The sequence below is a fragment of the Uranotaenia lowii genome, chromosome 3, assembly GCF_029784155.1.
Source record: "Uranotaenia lowii strain MFRU-FL chromosome 3, ASM2978415v1, whole genome shotgun sequence".
Classification (NCBI taxonomy): Eukaryota; Metazoa; Arthropoda; class Insecta; order Diptera; family Culicidae; genus Uranotaenia; species Uranotaenia lowii.
The window spans coordinates 147,922,165-147,942,741 of record NC_073693.1 but is presented as its reverse complement, the minus strand read 5'-3'; the positions used below and the strand labels follow the sequence as shown (position 1 = coordinate 147,942,741).

Sequence of the window (20,577 nt, the reverse complement as noted above, 5' to 3'; positions counted from 1 at the left end):
TAAATTTTAAGAGTAATGGAAATTTATTCGTTTTATCACAAAAGCATTTGAACCATCTCCTCGAGTACTATCTGGAACCGTTGAAGCGTGAAACATTCTTATCGAATGCCGAGATTACTGCTCTGTTCGGAAATATTCAAGAAATTGTCACCTTCCAAAGACAATTTTTGAATAACCTAGAGGAGGCACTCGATCTCGAGCCAGATTTCCATCAGCTGGAACATCCTAGTCAATTTAAGGTAAAATAAACTTTTAAAACTAATAAAAAAAAACGTTGGTTTTTACACAAATTTTCATTTCAGAACGTTCTATTCGCTATAGGATCGTCTTTTCTGTATTACGTTAATCACTTCAAACTGTACTCGTCGTTCTGTGCTAGTCATAGCAAGGCTCAAAAAGTTCTACATCCAAGTAAGATTATGGTTTAGAAAGCACTTAGACCACGGAAAACTAATCCTTGCATTTTCACAGATGAAGGCAACCAAGCATTACAGGAGTTCCTGGTTGCTCGCAATCCTAAGCAACAACACAGCAGCACCCTGGAGTCGTTCCTGATCAAACCGATTCAGCGTATCCTGAAGTATCCTCTGTTGCTGCAGCAGCTGCGCAACCTTACCGATCCTAACGCGGCCGAGCATCTGCATCTGGTGGAGGCACTCAAGGGCATGGAGAAGGTCGCCGAACACATCAACGAAATGCAACGAATCCACGAAGAGTACGGGGCGATCTTCGATCATCTGTTCCGACAGCATCAGAAATCCTGCAAACAACCCATCGACCTTAGTCCTGGTGAGTAGATGGAGACATCTTCCTTTGAAATAAAAAAAAATTAAGTCGCTTGGCCAAAAATTTAATACATTCTAACAACTAGCCACTGTCTCTTTGCAATCAAACGACATAGGCGATTTGCTGTACTACGGAGGCGTTGAGTGGCTCAACATTTCCGATTTTCTGGGCAAGATCAAGAAAGGGCTGGAGCTGCACGCCATGTGCTTCGTGTTTAAGTCAGCCGTCGTGTTCCTCTGCAAAGAGCGACTACGTCAGAAGAAGAAGCTAATGGTAAAAACTAAAAAGATGGTATAAATCTAGGGGTTAATCCTAAGTTAATATTCCCACTCAACAGGGTGTCTCGAGTAAGAACGCCACCAACGAAGTGGAGATCATACGCTACCAGGTGCTGATTCCGGTGACCGAAGTTCAGGTACGGGCGTCCTCGGCCAAGGATATGGATTCGCACTTCCTCTGGGAGCTGATCCACCTCAGATCGCAACTACAACGAAGATCGGAGAAGGTGTACGTGCTGTCGAACAGGTGAGTGGAAGTTTCAAGATGATGGTAACAAGTTTTTGGAGAAATAAAGGGTGATACGGTCAAAATTTGGTCAAGGGAAAACGCGTGTAAATCGGTGAAATCGTTTATTTAAAAAATCAAATTAAATTTCTTTTTCAAGTTCAATCAGTATAAAATTCAGGAAAAATATTCAGTTAGGCTTCCGCTTTTCCAAATCCGAATTGCCGGGCCTTACGCTTAACCCCTGCCATCAGATTTTGTACAGCCACCTTGTCCACCTTCTTCGCCGCACAAAGCCAGTTTGCCTTGAGCCTTGAACTGCTGCTCGTCCTTAGCAGTTTTTTGGTCTTCCGCTTGACAATAGCCCAGTATTTCTCAATTCGGCGGAGCTCTGGCGTGTTGGGAGGGTTCTTGTCCTTGGGAAGCACCTGCACGTTGTTGGCAGCGTACCACTCCATGGCCTTTTTACCGTAATGGCAAGATGCCAAATCCGGCCAAAACAGTACGGAACAACCGTGTTTCTTCAGGAAAGGCAGCAGACGTTTATTCAAACACTCTTTCACATGAATTTCTTATTTGACAGTCCCGGAAGCTATGAAAATGCTGCTTTTCAAGCCACAGGTACAGATGGCTTGCCAAACCAGATATTTCTTCGCGAACTTTAACAGTTTCATGTGCTTGAAAATATCTGCTACCTTTCCCCTTCCTTTTGCCGTATAAAACACCTGTCCCTGAAGCTGCTTGTAGTCGGTTTTGACGTAGGCTTCGTCGTCCATTACCACGCAATCAATCTTCGTCAGCATCGTCGTCTACAGCCTCCGGGATCGCGCTTTGGTCGTCGTATTTTGTTCATCATCGCGATTTGGAGTCACTACCTTCTTGTAAGTCGATAGTCCGGCATCTCGGAGAGAGACGTTAGGGTTTCGCTTGAAACTACCAGCAACCCTCTTTGTCGTCTCAGCGGCTTCCGGTTTTTGATTTCCCCCCGATCCAGACTTCCTGGCTGTCGACAAACGTTCCCCAAACACTTTAATTACATTTGTAACGGTTGATTTGGCAACTTTTAGCGATTTTGCCAGCTTTGCGTGCGAGTAGCTCGGATTTTCGCGATGCGCGAGCAAAATTTTGATACGCTGCTCTTCTTCCTTGGACGGCATTTTGACAACTGAAGAGTGAATTCCAAAATCAAAATTGGGATTGGGCCTGCTAAAAAGAATAAAGCTTGCTCTTTACTCTTACACAGATTTCCATAAGAATGACAGCTAATCGGAGTGAAATTGGAGTGAAGGCTATAGCTTTCTCTGTTCCCAAGTAACACAGATCAAGCTAACTAGCATATGGATGTTTTATAATGGTTTTATTATGGCATTTTTTGTGCAGCTCGTTTTATGACGGTTTTATTAATGTCATGCAAAATGCTTAAATTCTTGAATCGACAATCTGTTTTCAGATAGTTTTGAAAACGCTCATAAATCTTTCATTAAACATACTGTTTTAGTTATCTAGAAAGAGTTAGGAATGCTATGTTTAAACTATAATAAAACACAAACTTAGAAGTTTGCTTCAAGCTTTTTTCTGCATGTTCTATAATAGCACTCAGTGCCTGATTATTAAACCGCCATAAAACTTAGTGACAGTTCTCGATCAAGATGTCAAAACAGGACACGCTCAGGCTAGATTGCACATATTTGAATTGGAATTCCCATTTTTACACATTTTTGATAAGTTATGTGTGTTGATTTTGAGTTAGAATTAAAAAAATTATAAAAATATATTAATACTTCGAATTAGCGGAAGTGGAATGAATAACTTTACAATATGGGTATTGTGTGAAAGGGTTCAAATAGGAGGAACAAAATTTAATGCTAAACGCAATCATTAATACAAGATGACGGCTGTTATTTTCAAAGCTGTAAATCACTGAATACATCATGAAACATTCTTAATATTGTTATTAGGTGAAAGTAATAAACGAGTAGAAGTCGAATTTCTTTGTCCGTCGCCATCTTAAATTCCAAGATGGCGGCTACCACTCAACTTAAAAATACTGTAAATGACTGAAAATCGCCTCAAACCCCTCCAATATGGGTATAAGTTGAAAGTGATGAACCAGTATAAGTCGAATTTTGTTATTTGACGCCATCTAAATTCAAGATGGCGGTTTCCGCTGAACTAAAAAATGTTGTAAATGACTTAAAATCGTATGAAACCCCATATTGGTATTGGGTGTAAGGGCTAAACGAGTAGTAGTCGATATTCTCTTTTCGGTTTACTCTGAAATGCTGTAAGTGGCTGAAAATCGCATAAAACAACTACAATACAGACCCCGATCGTTTTTGGCAACATTCAATTTTGACAACATCCGATTTTGGTACATGTGCCTAAATCGAACAAGTAACAGAAACAACATTATCTTATAGTTTTCGCTAGAATAGGACCAATACAATTTAAACATAATAGCATGATAGACATAATATAATGACATAAATAGCAAATATGGCAAAAAACAAAACTATCAACAAAACACTATAAGTGCTAAATGCATCAAAAACATGATAAAAAACTTAGTACTAAGTAAAAACAAAGGTGGGAAAAAAATCGTTCGATTTAGACAACAACCTTTCACCCAATGCCCATATTGTGGGAGTTCCATGCGATTTTCAGTGATTTACAGCATTTAAAAATTCAGTGATTGCCGCCATATTGGATTTCGAGATGCTCCTGATAGCGATAGCGAAAGCGGATTACATTCGATTTTTAGTTATTTACAGCATTTTAAGGTTCACCGAAAGTCGCCATCTTGGATTGGCGTCTGATAGAGAAATTTCACTTAAACTGAATAAGCCATTTTACCCAATGACCATATTGTGGGAATTTCAAGTGACTTTTAGTGATTTCAATCATTTTAATGTTCAGTGGAAGCCGCAATCTTGGATTTCAAGATGACGCCTGATAGCGAAATTTGTATTCTACTCGTTGATCCTATTCAATTTATACCCATATTGTGGGAGTTTCATGCGATTTTCAGTGATTAACAGCATTTCAAAGCTCATTGAAAGCCGCCATCTTGGATTTCAAATTGACGTCCTATAGCGAAATTCAACTTCTTCTCGTTTAGCCCTTTCACCAAATACCAATATTGTGGGCCTTTCATTCGATTTTCAGTGACTAACAGCATTTCAAAGTTCAGCGGAAGCCGCCATCTTGGATTTCAAGATGGCGTCGGAAAGAAAAAAAATCGACTTTTTCTAGTTTAGCCCTTTCACCCAATACCCGTATAGTGGTGGTTTAATGCGACTTTTTGTCATTTACAGCCCTAAAAGTTGAGCGGATGTCGCCATCTTAGATTACAAGATGGCGTCTGATAGCGAAATTCGACTTCTACTCGTTTAGTCCTTTCACCCAATACCAATATTGTTGGGGTTTCATGCGATTTTAAGTCATTTACAACATTTTAAAGTTCAGCGGAAGCCGCCATCTTGGATTTCATGATGGCGTCAGACAACGAAATTTGACTTCAACTCATGATTTATTCAACGGGTCATTCAAAACCAATCCCTTTTCATTCAAAAAGTCTGTCCTCATTTACTGTACTAATGATTAACAACTCAGAAATGAGAAACTCAACCTTAGCGTGTAATTGGTTGGCTTGCGAGAGAAACGTCAAATCGTAGCTTTTTTTGGGGTCATCATTAAACCATAATAAAACTATGAATTGACTCACGCCATGTTGATTGCAAAATCGAAGGGCACAAAATGACGCCATGTTGATGGATTCACAATGCAAGCATTGGAAAATATTTTTTCAGGCCTTTTTCCATCAATTCCATCATGATTGACCATCAGATTTAACGAGGCGCATTTATTTTAAGATACTATTTCATATACATTTTACCTAAAATCTTGACTGGCAGTAGAAAAGAAGCTCAATATATGGTTAAAACATTGGCTTTTTTAGCTATTAATTTTACCAGATCATATCTGAATAATGCAATCATCATTCATCAACCATTATGGTTGCTGGAAAAAATAAAAAAAAAACTCCGAGAACTGACAGAACCGAAAAAAAACAAAAATTTCTAACATGTTTTATAATAGCTTTTTAAAAGCTTTGGTGACCAATATTGATGACCAACAATTATATGTCTTGATGACGTTTCTAGGGTAGGGCCAAATAGCCTGATTTTGGCTTTATTAGAGTCCAGGTGATGTTATAGAATGCGCTTTAGCTTTTTATGAAGATTAATGCGATAGTCCAAACGATATTTTGCTGACCATAATAAAGCTTAAATTGTTACTTGGGTTTAACACACGAGAAATCGTATACCGGGATTGCGAGCGTGCCCATCGCCCATAGGAGCAACATTCTACATACACACACCTTCAAAATGAGGGGTGTTGCTACATTGAAAGAAATACGTCAAGTTGATATTGACCAAATTTTTACCGTGTCACCCTTTATTTTGGATGAATTGACCCTAAACTGAAGTTTGTTTAACACTAAATTTATTTACAACATCATTTGATGCATTTAGAATATTATTTGGGTGATTTTTAAAAGCTTGAGCCAGATGTCATCTTTTAAACATCATCCTACACAGATTTAACCACTCATTCAAGTTCCATTAAATTGGTATTGATACTCCCAACTTAAAGCGTTATTTTTGTATCAGCTTCTAACTGATTAGAACATAATTAATATTTTTAAAACCATATCATGTGTCTATGTGTCTATATATATATATGAATTTCGGAACATTTTCAACATCAGTCATTTGTTTTTCAAGAATATATCGCCGAAAAAATACGAATACAGTAAGGTTTTTCTCGAGATTTTTTCGGGGTCTTTAACAAGGCTTTTTACGCGGTTTTCGGGATTTAACGCGGATTTTTTAAGCTGTTTTCGCAATTTACGCGGTACTTGAAAGAAAATATTATTAAAAGTTCTTTTCAAAAGAAAACACTTAGAATTGTTTTTGAAACTGGAAGAATCTGAGACAAGAGCATGAGACTGGAGACCTTAGACATTAGACCTGAGACATGAGATTTGAGACCTGAGACCTGAGACTTGAGATTTGAGACGTGAGACTTGAAACCTGAGACTTGAGACCTGAGACCTCAGACCAGAGACCTGAGACATGGGACCTGAGACCAGAGATATTAGACATGAGACCTGAGATATGAGACCTGAGACTTGAAACTTGAGACCTGACACATGAGATATGAGAAATGAGACAATTCTCATGTCTCATGTCTCCAGTCTCAGGTCGAATGTTTCATGTCTCAGGTCTCAGTTATCATGTCTTAGATCTCAGATTACATTTCTCATGTCTCATGTCTTACGTCTTATGTCTCCGGTCTCAAGTCCAGGTCTCAAGTCTCTTGTCTCAGGTCACAGATCTCATGTCTCAAGTCTCATGTCTCAGGTTTCATTTCTCATGTCTCTTGTCTCTTGTCTCAGGTCTCAGTTTGAAAAAAATGACTTGGATACGTTAGTAGGGGAAAACGGTACAACGCTACCAATTGTTTAAGAACCAAATTGAACATTTCCTACGATGACTGAGAAAGCTGATTTGGGGGAAAACTGTACATGACGCACCAGCGGGTAAGATGGCCCATGTCATTCTTTTTCAAATATACACTAACCTACGGTTTGGAATGATGTTTTTCGTCAATTTTATTGTAGCAAACATGCTTTTTCATCATTCAATAGATAAAAAGTTCACAAAATCTACTTTAGTTCTTAGATACAGAGGAATTAAATGAATCAGCGTGAAACTTGTTATTTTTCATATGACAAATGGTGCAGAATGCCCACAAGACCACGTGTTTTACGCTCAATTTTTGAATGCTGTTAACTTTTGAGAAAACCCGAATATCAAAACAAAATGCAATTCTATTTATTTGCTGACTCCCAAGTTACGAAAATAATGCATAGCTATAGCATATTTTGTCCTTGTTAGAGTTAAAACGGTGCACCAATATTCGACTCGAAAAAATTATCGGCCGCCATGTTCCCAGCCATGTTTGCCGCAATATCACTATATCAGTAAAAAAAAAATGAATTTCGTTGCCTACTTGAAGGCGTTTTCTCTATAAGGATTAAAAAAAGTGTATTTTGAAAAGCGAAATATTAAATGATTTTTAGCCGAAGAACGGTAGTTTACAAAAATACGATGAACATGTAATTAAACATTTGGTGTTTCAATAATTACATTCCGTGTAATCAGTGTTCTATTTCTTACCACCCTTCCTGTTTGGTGCGTTCTAACCACTAGTTTTGGCGTTCTACCCCGCGGTTTGTTTTTTAGTTGTTTTAGTTTTTTTACAAAAATATAGTCAAAATCGTATTTTTATCATATTTTTCCTTTTCGATAATACGTAAATTTGATCCCTGAATCGTCGCCAACTTTCAATTTGATTCTTAAATGATTGGTATCGCTGTAAACAGCAATTATGCTTAGCTGGTGCGTCTTGTACAGTTTTACCCTACTTCTTTTTAAGAAGAAAAAAATTAAAAAACTTGATTTTTGAGATACTTAAAAAAAACTTCAACAGCTAGAAAGCACCCCATGGGGTAGAACGCCAAAACTAGTAGATAGAACGCACCATACCGAACGGATGGCCAGAAATAAAACAATGATTATACGAAATATAATATTTGAAACACCAAATGATTCGTAGCATTTGTAGAATAGAGATGTAACGCATAATTGAAAATCTCAAAATAGTACAAAGCACGTTTTGAGTAAACTTTGATTGACTATGAATATTCTTTGTGGTGCGTGTAAATATCGTTTTGGAACGATTATTGAAAAGAGAGGGAGACACATTAAAGCGAAAAGATGCTCAACAACTAGACTATAGGCGATGGAAGCGCTGACGAATTTGGGTGATGGTTTTGCATATGTCGAAGTGGGATGCAGCTATAATTTCACCCAACTTTTGACAGTTCTAAATGGGTTTTCTTAAGGAGAGAAAGAATAACTTTTCGATTACATCGCCCATTAGCGAATTTTGGAGGGAACAGAAACGAGTGATTGAACTCAATTTAAATTTGTCCGGAAGTTTCCTGCGAAGGATCCGACATTGGCACAGTCGTGACTCCCCGGATCAGTAAGTGTATTCTGGACGAAAAGAAGGAAAGTGTGGAAGGTGCAATTGGTGCTAGTAAGAAGGGGAGGAATTTGAAAAATATTTTAGAGGATGTGCGAAAGATACAAATAGAGATAGAGAAAACTAAGAAGTTTTTTTCCAGAAGCAGGACTTCGATGAGAAGGCGAAGATCCTGGATGTTTGATTGGAAGGAAAATAAATAATATTTAACAAAGAATGAGGCTTCGATGGGAAGGCGGAGTTCTCATAAGTAGTTTTAGTTGCAATAGAATGCAAATTAAAGAAAAAATTGAAAGACTTCGATGGGAAGGCGAAGTTCTTAGTATAGAATAATTGACTTCGATGGGAAGGCGAAGTTCAATAACAAATGATGTGGAATTTCGATGATAAGGCGAAGTTCTTTAAATAAAAGAAAAATAGAAAAAAGAAGAAGAAAGAAACAGAAAAATAATAATTATAAGCAATTGTGATAAAAAAAACAAGAAAAAGACAAAAAAAAGAAAAGCTTCTTAGGTTTCTTTGTAATTGTAAAAAAAAAGTTTTTCGATGTAACAGTGAGTATCCTAGAAAAAAATTAAATTAAATAAAATCCAAAAAATATTAAATGAATTGATTTTGCCAAATTGAAAGGAGGGATGCAGATGATCTTGGGATTGTGTTGTTAGTAAAAATTAATTTAAAAATAAAATCGGATTTCAATAAGAAAAATTACGCGAGGAACGATATTTAAAAAATATTTTTTAAAATTGTGATTTAATAGTTTCTTTAAAGAAAGAGTTTCGTGGGAAAGAGATACAAAGAAATTGATGTTGCAAAAATGAAAAAAAGTTCTGAAGAACGAAAAAAAAAAGAAAGAAAGAATGTGTTAAATGTGGAATCAATGGAATATGTTTATCTTAAGTTGTCCACGTCATTAATTCAGTCTGTAAAGCCTGAATCGACTAAGACGGTGAATGTCTTTTAAAATATCAAAGATTCAATGGATTGATGTTGCAAAACTGGAAGAAAGTATGTGTGTATGATTTCGTAGCCAGCAATAAAGAATAAAAACAAAAGGATCGCAATGAGAGAAGCGTTGTAATAAGAACTATATTTAAAAATTAAAAAAAAGGGTTGAAATATTCCTTGAAGAAATAAATCTTATGGAAAATTCAAATCTCATTATTAGACTAAAGAACATGAAAATGGTAATTTAATATTCTTAAAAAAAGCAAAAAAAAAGGATTATGATGGAATGTGAAAAAAACTTTTAAAAAATAGTACAAAATTGTATTCGTATTTAAACAGAAAATAAGAGATTGATGTTGCCAACATTAAAGAACGCTAGGTCTTATGATTGTTTAACCAGCAATTTGAAAACAAAAAGTGATTTGGTGAAGAAAATTGCGGTTGTGAAAATAATATTAAAAAAAAAGTTAAATAAAAAAAAAAGTTTTGTGGAAAATTCGGTGATTATTTCAAAGTAAATTGAATAATTTATAATGAGATACCCTTGAACAAAAATCGTTTAAATTCAAGAAAAAACCCAAATAAAATTAAATTATGTGAAACCAAAAATATATTTTAAATTATATTCCTTCATGTTTTAAATTGGTAATATGAAAGAATTATTTTTAATGATTGTGTAGCCAGCAATATTAAATAAAACAATATGGGATTTAAGTGAGAAAATTGCTGTGAAGAGCAATGCTAAAAAAAAAGTAGAAAAAGGTCTGTTGAAAAATAGTTTGTCTTTATAAAAACAAGGGAAACATTTTAAACTCTAGATTTGAACGATGAAAAAAACAACAAATTGAAGAATAATTTCTTCCTAGAGCTAAATAAGATTTAATGTGTGAAATGCGAAATTAAAAAGAAACAAGGAATAAATTCCAAACCAATTGATATTTTATATTAAAAGCTTCGATTGAACAGCGAAGTTTCTTGAAAAAATAATATTAAGGTGAAAAAAAGGTTACAAAAAATAAATTAGCGAAAATAAAATATGGCGGGGCTTTTGATTATGTAGTCAGAAATTAATACAAAAAAAAAATGATTTCAATGAAAACAGGATGTGAAGAAGATTTTTTTCCAAATATAATGGAACGTAAAAATGTGGTTAAGTAGTTGTTTTCCGATTGACTGAAAGAGTTCTGAGGATTGTCATTATTGAGCAAAAAAAAGCCTTCCTTTCAACGTTTTCAAAACAGTAGTATTTGTATTGAAAGCAGCTTTATCAAAGTTTTTTAATATATAAATGATATTTTTCCAAAAAAAAACAACTCATATTTTTATTTATTGTAAATTGCACAAAATATTTTTTTTCTTTATTGGATTCTAGAGAGTAGAAGATGAGGAGATTGTAGAATATAGATGTAACGCATAATTGAAAATCTCAAAATAGTACAAAGCACGTTTTGAGTAAACTTTGATTGACTATGAATATTCTTTGTAGAGCGTGCAAATATCGTTTTGGATCGATTATTGGGATTGGGCCTGCTAAAAAGAATAAAGCTTGCTCTTTACTCTTACACAGATTTCCATAAGAATGACAGCTAATCGGAGTGAAATTGGAGTGAAGGCTATAGCTTTCTCTGTTTAACACACGAGAAATCGTATACCGGGATTGCGAGCGTGCCCATCGCCCATTGAAAAGAGAGGGAGAAACATTAAAACGAAAAGATGCTCAGTCTATAAGTGAATTTTGGAGGTAACAGACGCGAGTGATTGATCTCAATTTAAATTTGTCCGGAAGTTTCCTGCGAAGGATCCGACAGCATGTTTATCGTACTTTTGCTAGCAAATCATGATATGGTTTTAATTTGTTATTATTGCTAAACTTTTCGAAAATTTCGCTTTTAAAAATACTTTTTTTGATATCCGCATAGTTAAAACGCCTTCAAGTAGCCCAACGAAAGTTAATTTCAGGACAAAATCGCGGCAAATACGGCAATTGATGATATTTTTCGAAAGGAATATTGCCTTTAAAATACCTTTAAAACTTCAAAAATGACGTAATTTGTTCTAATCATGCATTCTCATCATAATTTGGGAGTCAGCAAATAAAAAGAAAGACATTTCGTTTTGATATTCGGGTTTTCGCAAAAGTTACGTTACGGCATTCAAAATTGAGGCATAAAACACGTGGTCTTGAGCGCATTCTGACCCAGTGTTTGTATAATTGTTTGAGTTAAAAAGTTGCGCTAAGTTAGTGAAATATAGCAAAATAATATAGTAATTCGAAAGTACACACGCTGCAAAGCTGCAGTTTTATAAGACTGCGCAGGCTTGTTTACCATGAAAAATTATATGTTAATCATGAACAATAACGAGTTTAACGCAGATTCGAATAATCTTTCTATTTCTAAGAATTAAAGAAGTCTTGTAGATTTTTCCTTAAATAATTTCTTAAAATGATAAATTTAAGTAGTACAAATAAATAACTTTATAGCCTGCCTTCCAGGCGCTTACTTTGTTCGTATAACAGTTAATAGAATATTTTTTTTAACATACTTTGAGGCGCATTTACTAGGCTGGCAGTGGATTATTGTGATTGTTTATACTACTGATTTCAGGAATCATTAGACGTGCTTCATTTGCTTTTTAACTTAATCAGTGTGCGGTCGCGCTTGAATGGATTTTGAGAGTTTTTCAATCACATTGATTTTCTAAACAGTTTTCAATTTTGAAAACAGGCTGGAAATCATTTAACTTAATCCTATTTAGACGAGGTTTACTGAAATCGCCATAAAGCCAAAGCCAATTACTTTTTGCATAGACAGTTTCAAAATATGCAAACCTCAAAATCTATACAAACGAAAATTTTTCGATAAGCAACTGTCAAAAGTTATAGTTTGGAAAGGTTGAAAAAATGAGAAAGCTGAAAATGGACCTACATGTTTTCAGAAAAGTTATCAATTTAGCCTCAGAAATCCTTAGTCCATATGTTTTTTCGATAAAATAATGATTGGCAGTTAGAACTGAGAGCTACCACCAATCTGAATTGATTTTTAAGGATAAAAATCCTTAGATAGTAGAGATGAAACATCAACTCCGTCCAATGACGGGGTCGGTAAACAACAACAACAATTCGAAACATAAGTACATATATGTTTAATATTAATTTTTTACATAAGTTGAAATATCTGAGTTCTTAGAGCTACAATTTTTGTAATTAAAACATAAAATAAAGCTTGAAGTTAGTCTTAAAATGTTTAAAATAAAAGGAAAAATGTTCGTGTGAAAACTACAACCAAAAATATACCGAAAGTCCTGTTCATTAGCGCCTGTAGTTATGCTATTATAAAAATTCCAAATGTTTTTCCTAATCTTTGTTTCTCGCAGAACAAAAGTTGTTTAAAATTATAAAACTAAGTTTCTGTGAATTTTACCCTAACAAATTGTGTTCTAGTGGGTCGAATAGGTACATATTTTCACTCAATTTTGACCTGGTTTTGCTCTGATTTTGCATATAATCCAGGCGCATAGCTCGGTAACTACAAGGGGTTTGTATAAACATGCTGGGTCGGATTACGCGGAAGCTCGAAGCTTCCGGAAAACCAAAAATACGAAAGAAGAAAAATTCCATCTTCCACGGTTGTTTTTTTGAGGTCTTGGAATTGTTTGAATTTATTAATGTTTTTCTTAAATTTCTTAAGCTTTATTTATTTCCCCCTTTGGGTCTTTGAAAATATCGGAGGGATGACAAAAGAAAAATTGTTCAGGCCTAAAGTTGTGCAAAAATTTAACCAATTTTAGTTTGCAATCAAGCTCACGTTCAAACCTAATCAAATCGCTCTTAATTTTTCAGCACCGCCGACTTCCGCAACGCATTCCTCAAAACCATCCGGCAGATCATACGGGAAAGTGTCCGCAACATGTCGATCCCGTCACTCAAGAGCATGGGTGGCAGTATGAACTCGATGGTCGGTGTCGGTATTTCCTCCGGCAACTCCCAAACCCTGGAGCGTCCAAAGCAACAGGTTAGCTCACTTAAAAGTTAACTAGTTTTAAGGAAGGGAAAATAAGCTTTTGCGTATTTTACAGCCCCAGATAATGCAAGGTTCGCAAACGCTTGGGAAACCGAAAAAGTCTAAGATAAATCAGCGCCACTCGTCGGGTAACATCGATTACGATAATACAACTTCCGGCAGCCAGGAGGCGGACGATCCTCCTGTTCCGCAGTACAGCGGACAGTTTCGGATGCGCAGCAAAACCGTCGGCGATGTTGGTGGTAGGTTGATTGTGGGGTAATTTTTTAAGGATTTTCTTATGATTTATTCGTTTTTGTAGAACAAGTTGCCGCCTGCCGACGAAATCTGAGCGAGCGTGAACCGGAAAAGTCAGATCCCGGAACCAAATCGGAAGGGGAAGATGATTCTCAGCATGGATCCGTGAAGCCAAAATCTAGTCTGGGTAAGACGCCAAATCATCTGACTTTGAGGTAAGTTTGGGACACACTGTGTGATAAGTGTGGACATTGTAATAATTGGTGTTCAATCGTAGCACAACATCCACACTATCCGTTGGAAGTACCGGAAGTCAGGCCCGTCTAATCCAATCGTCTCATCCACCGGCAACGTATCACCCAGTGCTGATGAAAGACTTAGGTAAGCCAATTTCTCCTAGTAGTGATAAAAGTGTTGTAGAAATGTTTGAGTCGAAAGTGAACGAACAGAAACAGACCGATACCGACAGTGCAATGGATAAGCATCTCAAAGAACTGAACCTGGACAGCCTTATCGAGACTGACATTGTACAGTACATGGAAGACTTGAAGGAAAAACATTACGAAAGTGAACAGGGAAAACAACATACAGTGACTTCGACCGGGACGATTACCTCTCCTCCTAACAAAACCACACATTCCACAGTTACCACAATCTTTGCGCAGTCTAAAGTTTCTGATTCGTCTTCGCCTGTGTTGTTTGATGATGAAGGCAAATACGATAGCGAAGAATCTCCGAAAGAGGACGCGAAGCAATCCTCTCCAGAAGAGTTCCCTTCGCCTCCTCTGCCGGAAAATACTTCGCCCAAGCAGGAGAGTGATTCGCGCAATACGCTAAGCGCATCATCTGCGAATTCCTCCCCGGATGCAAATACTACAACCGGAATTGAAAAATCTAAATCACCGAAACGTGGGAAGGGAGTTGAAAGAGAGAAGAGTCCCATTAAAATAATTAAAATTAAGTCTCCTAGAAATAGCATTGATATCGAGCGAAACGTGCGAATTGAAAAGAGTCCTGATCGAGCTAGGAGATCTTCTAGCCCGAATCCTAATAAGAAAGCTGGTGAAAGTATCCTTAAGAAAAAGAACTCCAACGGTGGTATCGTTGGGGGAATCCTCAAGCGTCCTTCCAGTCCTAGTGTAAACAAACCGTCTGAAAGTTCCGACAGTACCGCATCAAAAACTGATCCCAACCTGTCTTCAGATTATGAGCAATACCAATCGTCCAATAGATGCTACCTTTCTATGTCCAGCGAGTATTTAGGAGTAGAGAAAGATTACCCTCACATTTATCAAAACGTCAAAGAAGAACGACATCGGCGAGCCAAAAGAAGCGCTTCGGTTGGAAGTGCTGAGCGGAAGAAATATTTGGAAAACTACGAAAACTATAACTATTCACCTAACACGAGCTTCGAGATGCCGTCTTCCGGAGACCATAAGAAGCGATACAGTGTCTCTTCGGAACGTAGTAAATCCATCAGCCGGAGCAGTTCCCCTGGAAATCTCTACAGTCGAGATCCTTCACCCAATAGATGTTACGCCCGTGGCTTATCTCCGCAAGCTTCCGTTACTCGAGGTCTTTCGGTGTCTCCTCAATCATCATTCAAGGGAATATCACCGCAGAGTTCGATGAGCCGTGGTCCATCTCCACAGCGAAACTACAGTCGAGGAGCATCACCTCAAAGAAACTACAGTAGAGGACCCTCACCTCAGCACATGTACAGCCGAAGCTCGTCTCCCCAACGTGGATACTGCCGCAGTCGTTCTCCTCAACGTCATTACCCTCGCGGCCTTTCACCCCAATCCAATTACAACAGTAGAGGTCCTTCACCTCAACGATATTCCCGTGGGCTGTCACCTCAATGTTACGGAGGCCGTGGATACTCCCCACCGAAACACTCCGGCAGCAGTCGAGGTGGCGTCTCACCTCAACGATTCTACAGTCGCGTTCCCTCTCCAGAACGTCCCTACAACCGTGGTCCTATGCCCATCCCTAAGAGCTACAGTCGCAGCTCCTCTCCTCAACGCATGTATCGCCTGTCCTCATCACGCTCGATCGATAGTTCAAGTTTTCTCGATTACAATCAGAGAGATTCTAGCTCCCTCCACTACGCCCGAATCGATCACGATCATCACCCGATGCAATCGAGAAGACAACTTCCGCTACCGCCTCAATCCCAGTCACATCAACCCCAGCAACAGTTACAGCAACAACAACAACCACAACAGCAGCCTCCACCTCATCATCAGCATCTCTATGCTTCTTGTATGGAGTGCATCATGCAGGACATGCAGCCTCCATAACAAAAAGCCCGCGCGCGACAAAGTCGTGCGCGGAAGAAATCCTCCCGGGCCAAGCTCTACCACCAGACCAGCTTCGACGTCGAACGGCAGGCTTCGCTCGATAACGATGAAATCCATGTCTAGGTTGACAGTGGTAGGAGTTTCGTTTTCGAGATTTTTTAGCGTTCTATTTCATCTGAATTGCATTCATCGATTTAACGTCATGCAAAGCTTATCGGTTTAAATGCATTTTCAAAGCAAAGAGTTTGGCGTACAATGCGATTATTACTATATGGTTCTACTATGAAATTATCGGTTTTATTTGTAAAACACATTCCGGATGTTTTCATAACTTTTTGGATTCGATTTATATACTCAAGAAATAACTTTAAATTATTAGTTCAAAATTGAACTTAATCTTAGAAAAAGTTTGAATCAAATGTTTTGATTGACATCGATCATATCAAATAAAATTTTAGCATTGATAATCTAAAATGGGGTTATTTGTTGTTGCACACACTAATTAAATAACTCTACATTAACGCAAGAAGTTAAGTGCACAATTTCAAAACTTTTTCACTTTTCTCTTGAATCAGAATACAATATTATGCATACTGTACTTTGTATTTTTTTTTCTATAAACTCTTTCTTTGATTGAATGTCGCAAGCAAAAGGAATTCTTATGAATCAAAAAACATTAGGGTCATTCCATACCAAGTGAATTTGAAAATGCAACGACCCTCTTCGATTTCGCTCAAAATCATTAGGGTGACTTATTAAAATGTCAATAAGAATAATCCAAGGTTTTGAGGGAATCGGACCACCCTCCTCCGTAAGCCAGCTTCCCATTTTTTTTAAAAATTGAGTAATTTTTGCAACAACAAAAAAAGTTTTTGTTTTAAATATCTCAAAAACGGTAGAAGCCATAGATAAGATAAGACCATCCCTATAAAGAATATATTATAAGCTATCATATTTTTAAGCAGTTTTGTCAAACTAGATAATTTTGAACTTAAAACTTAAATTGCGATTATCTCAAAATGTTCACACTTTTTTTTTATTTGATGGCGTCAATGTATTCAGCGTAAAATTTTACATAAGAATCTTGCAATCAATTTAAAATTAGTTCTCACACCTGAGCTTGGCAGTATTTTCATTATAATTGAAACTTCAAAATGAGGTGTTGCTGAATGCATTTCTCTTATCCCTTGAATTAATTTGATAGAATCAAATCTAGCTTTGAGGATTCTTTTCATTTCAATGCATTCTTCAGCGGATACAATTTTTTAGCCGTTTTTTTGCAATTGCAACGCGCTCATTCGAACAGATCTTTGGGAGGTTGAATTATGGCACCTTGCACACTTGCTCTCGTTGCCAGTCGTTTGAGGGTTCCACCCAATCCATCACTTGGACCCTTGCCATGGGCTGTTACAAAGAAGTTCCATTCAGATGGAAAACCAAACTCTTTGTGGTGATTTAATAGATTAATCAACTTGAATAGATTTTTATATTGCGCAACAGCACCATCGGAGACGTAAATTACTTTTTTTTCAATTTTGGCAAATGCAGCTTTACGAATCCTATGAATGCCTTCTGGAAAGCATAAAAAGATGCCGTATTATGATCAAAGAAGTCCGAAATCATCACACAATTTAAAGGAACGATCTTATCATGTTCAAGATAATACGCAGAAGACACAAAGTCGTGCTTACGCACGTTTGGGATAGGTTTTAAAAAACTGTTCGGCGAACGTTTCAACACCTCATACGATCGTTTGCAAGCAACAGCGCTCTTGTTGTGTCCATTCTTGCACGTTATTTGGTCGATAGCACATTTTTGTAAAAAACACATCTCGGTTTGAGGATCGCACAGATTCTGCTTTAACACATCACGATATGAGCTGAAAGTTTTAACGCCTTTCTCTTCTGCTTCAACCTGGTTGAGTTTCACGCCCCAAAATTCCAATTTAAAATTTTGATGGATCGCGCAAACACATACAGTGTGTGTTCCAGCAGCTTCAGCTAGTTTTCATTTTCGAGACTCACTAAGACAAACCGCGCACAAACTTTCCTTCTCAAAAGACGCCAAAAGAATGACCGTTTTTCTCCCATTCCGTTAGGCGGCATCCATAAATTACGTAACGCAAAAAATGCACTTTTTTTACCCCCTCCCCCCCGTATGTCACAAATCGTAACGTTTTGACGTACCCCCCTATGAAAATTACGTAACGCTGATAATTACCCCTCCCCCCGCCCCCCCCCCCCATCTTCTCATGTTTTTAAATACTGATTTTCGAAGGTAAAGAAAGATTTTAACATAAATTTTTCTTACGTTTTCATAACGAAATCAATATATATCCAAATCGCTTCTAAGTAGTCATTGATAACTCTCTGATAAAATAAATCGATTGTCTTATTACGAGAAGAATTGTTTGCATCTGATTCTGCGAAAATTGCATGACATAAAAATAGCTGCGATTTAACTGAAATTTTAAGGAAAAAATCGTTACGTAATGATGAGCATACCTCCCCCCCTCCCCTATGTCACAATTCGTAACGCTCGAGCTTACTCCCTCCCTCCCCTAGGAGCGTTACGTAATTTATGGATACCCCCTTATAATATTTTTCTACACGCACACTCACTCAAAACTCTCCGAATGAATTCTGTTTTATGTATTCCGCTGATTTCGATCAATAGGAACTTTACAAATATTGCAGTTCATTCGAGTGCATACTCCGTGATGCCAGCACATTATACTTAATAACTTTTCAAGAATAGTGAAACTCACAAATAATTAATGTATTTTTCTTCACTACTGTATTCTTGCCTTTATCCACCACATTCGTCTCCTTCTCCACTCTTGAAAACATGCAAACGAGAATTTGTTTTTTTTTCTTGATGTCATTGCCATCATCTCAAATAAGACTAAGGACCTTTGAAGTAGACACTACCAAAGAACAGCTGTAAGTCATCTTTTAACCGGAGTTTTGAAATAAATTAACGATTGCTTTTTTTTTGCAAGCCACTTTCATTTGAAACTTAGCAGTCGATGAGGATTTGTCTTCTTTTTATAGACAAATCCTCATCGACTTCTAAGGATAATCAACTTTATGATCAACGTTTACTTGTCCTGTTTTAATCAATTTTGCAATTGCAATTTCCAAATGTTTGTATTTTTACAATACGAACTTTTAAAATGAATGCGGACTTGTCCATTTGCAAGCCATCTTTTCGTTAAAATTATTCAAATCAATCGGACTTTTGTTAGCTTTTTTATCATTAGAACTTTTCGTTTCAATGGGCACTTGTCCTCGTGCAAGCCACCTTTTCGTTTAAACTATTCAAATCAATGTAGACTTGTCCTCGTGCAAGCCATTTAAATTTTTGAAATCAATAAGGACGTGTTCTCTTGCAAGCCATCTTTTAGTTTAAACTGTTCAAATCAATGGGGACTTGTCCTCTTGCAAGCCATCTTTTTATTGAAACTTTTCAAATCAATGGGGACTTGTCCTCTTGCAAGCCATCTTTTCGTTAAAACTATTCAATTCAATGGGGACTTGTCGTCTTGCAAGCCATCTTTTCATCAAAACTATTCAAATCAATGGGGACTTGTCCTCTTGCAAGCTATCCCTTTATTAAAACTTTTCAAATCAATGTGGACTTGTCCTCGTGCAAGCCATTTAAATTTTTGAAATCAATAAGGACTTGTTCTCTTGCAAGCCATCTTTTCGTTTAAACTATTCAAATCAATGGGGATTTGTCGTCTTGCAAGCCATCTTTTTATCAAAACTATTCAAATAAATGGGAACTTGTCCTCTTGCAAGCCATTTTTTTATAAAAACTTTTCAAACCAATGGGGACTTGTCCTCTTGCAAGCCATTTAAATTATTGAAATCAATAAGGACTTGTTCTCTTGCAAGCAATCTTTTCGTTTAAACTATTCAAATCAATGGGGACTTGTCCTCCTGCAAGCCATCTTTTGATCAAAACTATTAAAATCAATGGGGACTTGTCCTCTTGCAAGCCATCTTTTTAGCCATCTTTTTATAAAAACTTCAAATTAATGGGAACTTGTCCTCTTGCAAGCCATCTTTATATTAAAACTTATCAAATCAATGGCAACTTGTCCTCTTGCAAGCCATCTTTTCGTTAAAACTATTCAATTCAATGGGGACTTGTCCTCTTGCAAGCCATCTTTTCGTTTAACTATTCAAATCAATGGAGACTTGTCCTCTTGCAAGCCATCTTTTTATTGAAACTTTTCAAATCAATGGGAACTTGTCCTCTTGCAAGCCATCTTTTCGTTAAAACTATTCAATTCAATGGGGACTTGTCGTCTTGCAAGCCATCTTTTTATCAAAACTATTCAAATCAATGGGGACTTGTCCTCTTGCAAGCTATCTTTTTATTAAAACTTTTCAAATCAATAGGGACTTGTCCTCTTGCAAGCCATCTTTTCGTTTAAACTATTCAAATCAATGGGACTTGTCCTCTTGCAAGCCATCTTTTCGTTAAACTATTCAAATCAATGGCGACTTGTCCTCTTGCAAGCCCTCTTTTTATTAAAACTTTTCAAATCAATGGGCACTTGTCCTCTTGCAAGCCATCTTTTCGTTAAAACTATTCAAATCAATGGGGACTTGTCCTCTTGCAAGCCATCTTTTTATCAAAACTATTCAAAT

General features: G+C 36.9%; 1 protein-coding gene across 10 annotated transcripts in view; it reads left to right on the top strand.

The window, feature by feature from the left end:
- LOC129750787 (protein still life, isoform SIF type 1-like) overlaps positions 1–20,577 on the top strand; it is a 597,153-nt gene that overhangs the window by 559,386 nt on the left and 17,190 nt on the right. For 8 of the 10 annotated variants that reach the window (XM_055745852.1, XM_055745850.1, XM_055745849.1 and 5 more), the window contains 9 exons: positions 45–239; positions 303–411; positions 472–789; positions 872–1,059; positions 1,124–1,311; positions 13,196–13,367; positions 13,432–13,618; positions 13,678–13,828; positions 13,891–13,994. In XM_055745852.1, coding sequence (XP_055601827.1) covers positions 45–239; positions 303–411; positions 472–789; positions 872–1,059; positions 1,124–1,311; positions 13,196–13,367; positions 13,432–13,618; positions 13,678–13,828; positions 13,891–13,994 — 1,612 coding nt within the window. The remainder of the gene's footprint in view (positions 1–44; positions 240–302; positions 412–471; positions 790–871; positions 1,060–1,123; positions 1,312–13,195; positions 13,368–13,431; positions 13,619–13,677; positions 13,829–13,890; positions 13,995–20,577) is intronic. The other 2 variants (XM_055745854.1, XM_055745853.1) reach the window with 1 other exon arrangement.